This window comes from Cervus elaphus, chromosome X, assembly GCF_910594005.1.
Source record: "Cervus elaphus chromosome X, mCerEla1.1, whole genome shotgun sequence".
NCBI classification, from domain to species: domain Eukaryota; kingdom Metazoa; phylum Chordata; class Mammalia; order Artiodactyla; family Cervidae; genus Cervus; species Cervus elaphus.
In genome coordinates, this window is record NC_057848.1 from 117,275,166 (window position 1) to 117,286,554 (window position 11,389).

The 11,389-nt window shown below is 42.6% G+C and overlaps 1 protein-coding gene across 1 annotated transcript; it reads right to left on the reverse strand.

The window, feature by feature from the left end:
* Positions 1–1,363: 1,363 nt before the first annotated feature.
* LOC122689884 (ubiquitin-40S ribosomal protein S27a) lies at positions 1,364–1,922 on the reverse strand. Its single transcript, XM_043896681.1, has one exon. It carries the CDS (start codon positions 1,879–1,881, stop codon positions 1,411–1,413), a length of 471 nt encoding a protein of 156 aa, XP_043752616.1. The 5' UTR covers positions 1,882–1,922; the 3' UTR covers positions 1,364–1,410.
* Between the last annotated feature and the right edge of the window lie 9,467 nt (positions 1,923–11,389).

Consider the following 11,389-nt stretch of genomic DNA (forward strand, 5'->3'; position numbering starts at 1 on the left):
CCAGTGGCTAAGACTCTGAGCTCCCAATGCAGGGGGCCTAGGTTCAATCCCTGGTCAGGGAACTAGGATCCCACATGCCTCTCGGCATGGAAAAACAAACAAAAAACACCAGTAGTGTTTCTTTACACCAACAATGATCTATTTGAAAAGGATATCAAGGAAACAATCTCATCTATGATAGCAACAAAAAGAATAGAATACTTAGAAATAAGTTTAACCAAGGAGGTAAAAGAGTTGTACACTGAAAAGTATAAAACATTGATGAAATAAACTAAAGAAGCCACAAATAAATGGAAAGCTATCCTGTGTTCATCGACTGGAAGAATCAATATTGTGCTATACAGATTCAGATTCAATACAATCCCTATCAAAATTTCAATGACATTTTTCACAGAAATAGAAAAAACAATTCTAAAATTTGAATTGTCAAAAACAATCTTGAAAAAAGAAAAATACAGTGGTTAACCATGGTCATGAGGTTGGGGAAATAGGAAGATGCTGGTCAAAGTGGAGAAAGTTGCAGTTTTGTAGGATAGGTTCTAGAGATCTAATGTACTGCATGATTATAGTTAATAATAGAGTATTATATACTAGAAATTTGCTATTAATAAAAGGGTAGATTTCAGGGACTCTTACACACACACACACACACATATATATATAAATTTATATATACAATGGATACTATTCAGCCAAGAATGAAATGATGCCTTTTGCAGCAACATGGATGGACTTAGAGATTATCATACTAAGTGAAGCAAATCAGACAAAGACAAATACCATATGATACCAGTTATATGTGAAATCTAAAATATGACACAAATGAACTTATATACAAAGCAGAAACAGACTCAAGAGACATAGAGAATAGACTTGTGGTTGCCAAGGGGAAGTAAGGGAGGTGTGGATTGAGAGTTTACAGTTAGCAGATGCAAATTAATATACATAGAATGAATAAACAAGGCCCTATTGTAGAGCACAGGGAACTATATGCATGATAAATAACAATGGAAAAGAATATGAAAAAATGTATATATATATAAAACTGAATCAGTTTGCAGTACAGCAGAAATTAGCAGAACATTGTAAATCAACTATGCTATAATAAAATATATTTAAAATAAACCCACGGATCAATATCAGAAAATTTTTAATATACTATCAAGTTAAACAAGAAAATAACATGTAATAATTAATAGATGTCTAAAAAGTAACTGCTAAAATTTAAAACAAAAATAAATGTATCTTACAGTGTAAAGTAAGTCACTCCCTATCCACACTGTCCCTCCATCCTGCAAGTCCTGAATCCATAGGAGTTACCCCAGTGTATTACTGTCCTTATTCCCCCAAATTGTGTATAGTCTTTTTTTTTTTAAATGTTAGCTCATATCTTTATTAACCAATATACAATTACTTGTCTTCTGGTTTGTTGAAACAATAGGTCAGACAACATTTGCCACAGTAATGTCTGTCAAAGTGACTGGCCATAAAAACTCCAGCACCACATTCATCTGAGGGACACTCCCGGCGAAGGCGACTGATTTTGCCATTCTCATCCACCTTATAGTATTTCAGAACAGCCAATTTAACCTTCTTTCTCTTATGCTTGTTCTTCTTGGGAGTGGTGTAAGACTTCTTCTTCCTTTTCTTAGCACCACCACGAAGTCTCAACACTAGATGAAGAGTGGACTCCTTTTGAATGTTGTAGTCAGACAAAGTACGTCCATCTTCCAGTTGCTTGCCAGCAAAGATCAGTCTTTGCTGGTCAGGAGGAATTCCTTCCTTATCTTGGATCTTGGCCTTTACATTTTCTATTGTATCCGAGGGTTCGACCTCGAGAGTGATGGTCTTCCCCGTCAGGGTCTTCACGAAAATCTGCATCTTGGCGGCGGTTCCACCGCAGATGGCGGATCCGAAAGCTGTGTATAGTCTTATACTATGGACATGCTGAGCATTTTCCACAATAATCTAAGATATTATACATTTTACATACTATTTGTACTACATAGTGTCTCCATTTTACAGATCAGGAAACTGAGGCTCAGAAGGAATAAGGAATTTGACCAAGGTAAAACTATGTTGGTGTGAGATAACAGAAAATAAATAAGTTGGTCTCTGCCCCCGGTTCCTGGCACAGAGCTCTTAAAACTCTTGTAATTTCCTATGTGATAAGAGCACCAGCAGCATCTTTTATTCCACTGAAGTGGGTCTGGATGGCTCCTGGATGGGGGTTGGTCACCAGAAAGACCACACTATATAGTTAGAAGCTTGAAATTTTCAGACCCGCCTCCCCATCCTCCAGAAAGGGGAGAGGGCTGGAAATGAAGTTAATAATTGATCATGCCTACGTGAGGAAGCCTCCATAAAATCCCAATGGTGTGGAGTCCAAGAGCTTCAGGGTGGGTGGACCATCCACATAACAGGGTGATGTACCCCAACACCACAGGGACAGAAGCTCCTGCACTTGGTACCCTCCCAGATCTCACACTATGTATGTGTTTATCTGACTGGTCATCTGTATCCTTTATCATGTCCTTTAATAAACTGGTAAACATAAGTATTTCCTTGAGTTCTGTGAGCTGCTCTAGCAAACTAATCTAACTTGAAGAGGGCGTCATGGGAACCTCCAATTTGCAACCAAATCAGACAGAATTTGTGGGTAACCTAGGGACCTACTACTTGTAATTGGCATCTGTAGTGGTGTGTGGGAAAATTTTGTGGGATTGAGCCCGTAGCCTCTTGGATCTGATGCACTCTCCAGGTAGTGTTAGAATTGAGTTAAATTGTAGGATACCAGCTGGTGTTGCAGAGAATTTTGCTTGATGTGGGAAAAACCTGCTCACATTTGGTGACCAGCGTGCCAGAAGTCAAGTGTTAGTAAGGGACGGAGAGGGAAGGGAGAGAGTAGGATTTTATTTTTCCTATACAGAAGCGAGAGGGCTGGATGATTTTTCTACACAGTTGGTAAGTGGTTAAGAGCTAAGTGGACTTCCCTTGTGGCTCAGCTGGTAAAGAATCCACCTACAATGCAGGAGACCTGGGTTTGATCCCTGGGTTGGGAAGATCCCCTGGGGAAGGGAAAGGCTACACACTCCAGTATTCTGGCCTGGAGACTTCCATGGATTGTATAGTCCATGGGGTTGCAAAGAGTCGGACATGACTGAGCGGCTTTCACTTTCACTTTCTTCCACTTTAAAGAGCTAAGTACCAAATGCAGGTGGGTCTTAATCTAAAGGGTAACTATTATCTAAGAAAAATTCTATCCAATATCTCCCTGAAGATTCCATATCTTTCTGAAGACAGCTCTATTTCCCACAGGATCCTCCAAAATCCCCAAACACCCATGATACAGCCCCAAACACTGACCCTCAAAGAATCCAACAAAGGAGACAACAAACCCCCATCAGAGTGTTACTCGTCACTGCCCCCGCCTCATAAACTCTATCAGCACAGCCCTCCTCCCAGTGATTGACAGTCACATGCCAGCAGCCCTGCAGGTCTCCAATCACTAATTACCTCAGGACTCAAAATTTTGGAATCGCATTCCTGACACCTCCGGCAGCTGATTACTGACTTTCCAAAACTGCCAATAGCCAAATCACAGGGACTATCAGAATATACAGAACCATCCCTCAGTCCTGGAGGGACTGACCCAGTCAGGGTCAAGATTCTTCTGTAAAGGGTCTGAGACTTTACTCTCTTATAGGATAGCAAATTTTAGAGATGCTGACAGAAGACATGAGATTTCTGAGGTAGAGACAAAGGAAGTTTACTACTCACCGTGGGTGCGGCACTCACATCATATCAGCCCCCCATGTCCTCTAAGTCCCACAGAGGTGACACAGAGTGACCCTGGTGGATGTAGCACACACAGTGGGTTTACATCACAGCCATGAAAAGCTGAACTTGGGAATCCAGCCAGCTCTTTGTCCCAGAGGGAGACATTACCTCATCCCTCAAGATTCCTCACTGTCAACATAGCCCTGAGAAATGGCTAAGGTAGTAAGTGGTCAGAGCCCACTCTTCGACAACCATGAAGTAGTCTAAAGCCAGGCTATTACACTGCAACCCACACAAAGGAGTTTAGACTGACTTTTGCATGTTTGGTGTCACTGGCAGTAATGACAGAGTCCAAAATCAAACCCCAATCCCAGTGGAGAGGTGATCTGCACCCCCGTCTTTCCTCCATATACAAACACATAACCCAAAGGGACATGGTTCAACTCAGTTCAGAATTTGTTGTTAGATCTGATTGGGAACACCACAACATGGATTTGGTTAAGTCCCACGCTTGGTAACATCAATCGCTAAATGTGGCATAATCCAAGACCTCTCAGGTATCAGGAGAAGATGAATTTGTATCAGTCCGATCTAAACAAAGTCACGCTGGCCCCTGTGTTTGTACAGTGATGAGGGAGTCTGTGTTCAGGAGGTGACATTGATGGCCTCTGGCACAGCAGAATAGTTTAAGACCAGCCATATTCAAGTGAGATTTTCTGTTTTTGCCATCCCAAAGAAGGGATGACAAAGCTGGTAGCAGGTCAGATTGCCAGCTGTCTGCCTGACTCTGGGAAACCATTCGATTGCTTTGCCAGGTTGTAGTGCTCAATGTAGGAGACAAAGAATACTAACTGGCTCCCATCTCACACCTCTCAGGGTCTAAAATTTTCCTTCCCCAAGTGCATTCCTTCCATAGCCATGAAATTGGTGTGCCCCATCCTAGCGCCTATGACTTCACTTTTATTCAATCATCTCCTGTTTGCACACAGACCTTTCATCCAGATGCTGGGTCAGATGCAAGAGGATAAAAGGCATTTTTGTAAAATTTACAGAGATTATTTAAATGTCATCTATCTTGGCCCCTGTGGGCCACTGGAAGGGAATTCAGTGAACAGTGTCTCCAATTAAGTGGTCATCATGCTTATGATCTACAACCATGTCCATTCAACAAGAAAATCCAGGTGACTGAACCAGAATGAAGTTCAAATCCCCTAGACCCATTTTGGGCTGAGTTGTCACCCCTGTTGCCTTAACCATTACCCAGAAGGTACCCAATAGGCAATGATCACTTTCAGGTGACAGTCACATTCAATGAGCAAATTGACTTACTTAAGTGTGTGGACTAGGAAGAGGTGAGAGAGTTAGCATCTGAAATCCTTCAGTCCATTTCTTAGGAGGCTGTTCAATGTTCAGGGCTTCCCTGGTGGCTCAGATGGTAAAGAATCTGCCTGCAATGCAGGAGACCTGGATTCAGTCCCTGGGTTGGGAAGATCCCCTGGAGGAGGGCATGGCTACCTACTCCAGTATTCTTGCCTGGAGAATCGCCAAGGACAGAGGAGCCTGGCAGGCTACAGTCCATGGGGTCACAAAGAGTCAGACACAATTGAGTAAACACAACACACAATGTTCAACAATATCAGATATCTGCTGATAGCAGGAAGCATCGTTGGGTGCTCCACTGTCAGACTGTAGTCTGCATTAGCAACACAGAGATTTTTACTTTGTACCCAGTCTCTGGTGGTGGATATGTTGCCATGTCCAGGGTGCAGCATCAGTGATCTGGACAGTGCAGCCTCCATCCATTGCTTGATTCCAGTTGGTCTCATCAAAGAACAAACCTGAACTATCAGCGTCAACACGGGTCACCCAGACTGACTTCAACCATTCACCATCCATTACAGACTTCCTGCCACTGTCCTCAGAAACCCCCATTACTCTCACCAGAGACCCTGTATTAGACCGCTCCTCCATCACAGTCTCTCAAGCCCTAAAATTCAAATCAAGTCCCAACTCTATGCCAACTGCTGTTCAGCTGCTTCTGAGAACCACTTCCAGTTCCAGTCTCCACCCCTAAGATCAGCTTTCCTAGGCGCTGCTGTTTTTCACAGGTTCAGTGAGGCTGCTGTTTCTGTCCAGCATGAGAAAGCTAAATTGCTCTAAAGCTGTAATTTTCCAACTTTGTAAAGTATCATAGCCTTTTTAAAAACAGAAAAGGGCGGGGGCTACTTGTGAGATCTCAGTTTCCACATTAAACAAAACAAGGGTCAGTCAAGGACAAGACCCTGCCTTTTCTGCCACCAGCCGTCCCGCCCCCCAACTCAAGCAGACATGCTTACTGGATGATAAATGTGTCAGTCAAAGCAAGACCCTACCCTCTACTGCCAATAGACACATGCCCCGTGAATCAGGCATTCTCACTGGTTAGAAGGCTATCAATCAAGTCCCTCTCCCGCCCCCTGCTCGCAGAAGAGGAGTGGGTCGAGACCCTGTACTCACAGACAGGGTGGCTGCTGAATCAGTCTTCCACCTTCTGGCTCAGCACACCCAGAGCCCCCAGGAGCCAGAGCTTTTGATTGGCCGCCTGCTGCCCTTTCAAATGGAGAACCCACCCCGCCAAAGGAGGCAAAGCTGCTGTGATGAACAGCTGATTATCCCAAGGGCTGTCACTAGCGCACAGATCTGTCACGATTGGCTCTGCCTCTTTCCAGACATCTATTGACACGAAGACACGGGCGCACAAACAGGCTCTGCGTCCATCCCAGCTTCCTTCTGCTGGTCGTTTTAAGATGTCCAGTTTGGAGCCCCGTCTCGACCAGGGAAGGGATACTTTGGGGGCAGTGTTGGCTTCCCAGACTGAAAGAGCTCAGAGGGACAGAGTCTCCGCGCAGCCACATTCTGGAAAAACAAAAACCTGGGGGTGGGTCCAGAACACTTTCAAAGATTAACTCAGCGAGCTGCTGAGCTGCTTTGGTGTTCTCACCTGGTGCTTAGGTATTGGCTTTCCTTCAGACTGCTTGGGAAATTTTACCTGCGTGTGTGCATGTCTGATTTTTTCAAAATATATTTAAACTTTCTGTAATTGTGTTTTCTTAAGATTCTGTAATATGGAAATGGCAGTGCATAATTCACTTACAACTTGAGCTGGAAAACAAACGTAGTAAAAATAACCATAACTACAATACTCTTATTGATTACACAATATAAATATATATATAAACTGTAACATCAAAAACCTGAATTGCAAGGAAAAGTGTAAAATTTTATTGAAGTTATCACCTTAAAATAGGGTATTATAATTTTAATATACTTTAATTGAGCCTCATGGTAACCATAAGGGGAAAACCTGCAGTAATTGCACAAAAGAACATGAAAAAAAGTCCAAACATACTGATACGGAAAGACATCTCACACACACACACACACACACACACACACACACAAACACACACACACAGAAAAACACACACACACAAAGACAGCAGGATAAGAAATAAGGAACAAGGACTTACAAGACAGCCAGAGAATAATGGGCAAAATGGCAATAGTAAATCCTTGTTGTTCAGTTGCTAAGTCATGTCCAACTTGGCGACCTGATGGACTGCAGCATGCCAGGCTTCCCTGTCCATCACTATCTCCCAGAGTTTGCTCAAACTCATAGTAAATCCTTACCTATCAACAATTACCTTAAATGTAAATAGAGTAAATGCTCTAATCAAAGCACGTAGGTAAAACAGATAAAAAATACAAGTCCCAACCATATGCTGCCTGTTAAGAGACTCATTTTAGTCTTAAAGATACATATAGACTGGAAGCAAAGGGATAGAAAAATGTATTTCAAGCAAATGATTGCTAAAAAAAAAGACAAGTGTAGTTACATTATCAGACAAAATAGACTTTAAATTAAAAATAGTAAATTTCATTAATCAAAAGTTTTTTTCAAGGTCAGATCCCAAATGACCCCTCTGAGCTTTTTTTTTCAAAGTGAGCTCTTCCCCCCAAAGAGGCCAGGTTTGTAGGGCGAGTGGAATTTTCTGAAAAATTATCTGGAGAAAGTGGATTCCAGGTGAGAAAAGATAGTGGCCCAGAGGTCGTTATGTCTTAGAATCTTGGCAGAAGCAGAGTTTGGAAACTGTGCAGAGGATGTTTTTCACTTAGATGGAATTTGTTGAAACACACACACACACACACACACATACGTGCGTGCGCCAAGCATTGGTGTGACATTCAGAGTCCAGTATGATTTGGACCCAAAGCACCATTCCTACCTTACCTTGATGGGTTTAGGGTTTTTGAAAATTCATTCCCCCTTCCTCTCTCTTCTTTCTCCTCCTCCTTTCTCTCTCCTTTTCTCTCTCTCTCCCTCATTAAAATAACAATCTAGTTTATTTTTGTTTAATTACTGGTAACATGACCTCAATTACAAGGACAACACACATAACGCAGTTTGTGTGTGCTGTGAAGGGGAAAAAGAACTAAAAAAAAACCCAGAATGAATAGTAAGGGGGGATTATTCTTTTAAATAAGGGGAGTCCTCTTTGAGAAGCTGATATTTAGCATAGAATTGAAGGAGGTGAAGGAGTTGGAAAAAGAATAAAAAGATAAGGCCAGAGCATTGCAGGGCCCTCAGAGGTATTGACACCTCGTGGCATTCACTGATGGTTGCTCTCTTCCTAAACTTCAGCTGAGACCCCAGATCCTCATTCCGACCCTGGTAGAGTTCGCCAGACCCTCTATACCTTTGAGACAATTGACTCCAAGAATCATGCAGCTTTTCCAATAGCTACTACTTAAAGTAACTAAACAGACTGGCTTAAGTAATTTTTCAAACCTTGCCTCCTGGAACCACAGCTTTCAATACCAGACCCTAAACCTCTCAGTATTGACTGTCACGGTTCCAAACCACCGTCCATACCAACTCCACGACCTGAACATCCCCAAAACCATGACTACCACAAGTTCATTTTATAGGGCATGTCCATGGCCACTACGTTAACGTTAATGAGGATTCATTCACTCAACCAACATTTACAAACACCCAATCTGTGGCAGGCAGTGTTGTAAGTATTCTCAGATTAATCCTCTCAAGATCCTTGTGTGCTCAGTTGTTCAGTTGCTCAGTTGTGTCTGACTTTGCAACTCCATGGACTATAGTCTGCCAGGTTACTCTATCCATGGAATTTTTCAAACAAGAATACTGGAGTGGGTTGCCATTTCCTCCTCCAGTGGGTCTTCCTGATCCAGGGATGGAACCTGCGTCCCCTGCATTGGTAGGCAGATTCTTTACCACTTTACACACACATAGGTAATTAATGTTGTTAGCCCCAGTTGATAGAGGAGGAAGATGGGAATAGAAGGTCACACACTGGATATGGAGAGGGCTGGTGATTTGAACCCCGTCTGACTCAGAATCCATACCCTTAACCCCTACGACTGTCTTGCAATCATGGCTCTAGTTTCAAAGTTCTTTCTTCAAATAGACACTTTCCTTAGGTCTTTCTTAAATGTCCTCTCAGTGAGGCCTTTTCCATGGCCATTCTAGCTAAAATTTACACACACACACACACACTCCCTCACTATGTCCTTTCTTGAGTAATTTTTGTCAACATTTATCACTATATTATACAGTTCATTGATTTATCTAGCAATTATTATCACAAATTATTATTTGTTCTTTACATTTAATATGTCTCCTGCACTAGAAGTCAGCTGCAAGAGGGCAAGAATTTTCACCTGTTTTATTTGTTGCTGTGTCCCCTGTCACACAGTAGGCACTTGGCAAATATTTGTGTAATGAATGAATGAACCCTTCCTTTGTGGAATGAATAAGTGAGTGATTGAACCCTTCCAATAATGGCTGATTTCAGGCTGCCTTGCCTGGACCCTGGCTGGCCCTGGATTCACCCTTCGAACTCCCATGCTATTTACTGCAGATATATTGGCTCTGTTTACAAATATTAACGTTTAAAATCAGAATTACACCAATTTGGATGAATTTCTATTGAGAAGGTTTGCCCTGGAGTGAATTTTCAGCCAATGTAATTCCTCATTCAATGCCATACAGTGATGAAGTTAACCCAAAGCCAATTTTGGCCATTTTCACTTTCTGAAATTATTTTCACTGGGATGACTCATTTTCGGGTTAATCTTTACAGTGATGATTAGATCCACACATTCTTATCTGTGTCATATTTCAGCAATAATAGCTTTGCCCCAGATATCTCCTTAACCTCAGGCTGCTCCTTGAACATCTCGAGCACATTCTTGCTTCAGGAACTGTACTGGTTGTTCCATCTGCCAGAAATGTTCTTGCATCTGTAGTCTTTCTTCATAATTTTTTTTCCTCAAAAAAAAATCATCTTTCAACAAGGCCTAAGCAGACTACTCTGTTCAAATACAATCTTCTCCCATCCTGTACTCCTAATCCCCCTTACTGCCTTTATTTTAAAATTATTTATCTTTTTAATTGTGATATAGTTGACTTGCAATGTTTCAAGTATAAAGTGATTCAATTATATACACATTGTTGTTCAATCACTAAGTTGCATCTGACTCTTTGCGGCCCCATGGCCTGCAGCATGCCAGGCTTCCCTGTCCTTCACTATCTCCTGGAGTTACCTCAAACTCATTTCCATTGAGTTGGTAATGCCATCTAACCACCTCATCCTCTGCTGCCAACTTCTTTTGTCTTCAATCTTTCCCAGCCATATACATATACATATATATCTTATCCTCTGTCGTCCCATTCTCCTCCTACCTTCAATCTTTCCTAGCATCAGGGTCTTTTCTAATGAGTCAGTTCTTCGCATCAGGTGGCCAAAATATTGGAGGGATGACAGAGGATAGACTGTCACCACCTCTATAATCTCATCTGTAACTATTTTTTTTTCCATCTGTAACTATTCTTCTGCAGGAAGATTCCAGTGACTCTAGTAAGCACAATATTCCAGCCACACTGGCCTTCTGGTGGAATTTATCTCCTCTGTTGGTTTCCATGCTTGTTTACTTCAGTCTTACCCACGACCTTGAGGTAAAGTCCATGAGGACAGAGACTGTCTTCGTTTGTGTCCCTCTGGAAGCTGACCCTGAGACAAAGATTGAAGTCAGGAAGCACCTGTTGGGCAGTGGGGAGTAAGGAAGTGAGACAAAGGAAGGGCAGTCAATGAAGAGTGTTACTAAGCGACTTAGCACTGGGGCTTGTTCCCACTGTGGAGTTCTAAGGACTGATGGAGAACATAGACCTCAGGCATGTCCCATCTGAGGGGCAAGGGGGAACAGGTATTTATCTGCCAGCTCTTGTCAGTCACTGGCTGAGGGTTGCCGCCAGGAGGTCTTCATTTCCTGGCCCCTTCCAACCTGCCAGACCCAGAGGCAGAACAGCCTTCTGCAGTTTGAGAGGAAGCCCTCTAGCCGAGAGATGCAAACCCAGGCAGTTGCCAGTTGGCCAGCACACGCTGAAGCAGTGAGGTCACAGGGTTATGAGCAGGGAACTGACAGTGTCTGCCACAGACACAATAGTGTCACAATAGTGACCATCCTGTTCACTGGGCCTTGCCCATAATAAATGCTCCCCTAGATTGAAGGATGAAGGTGCTTGTTACCTGTTATGTTG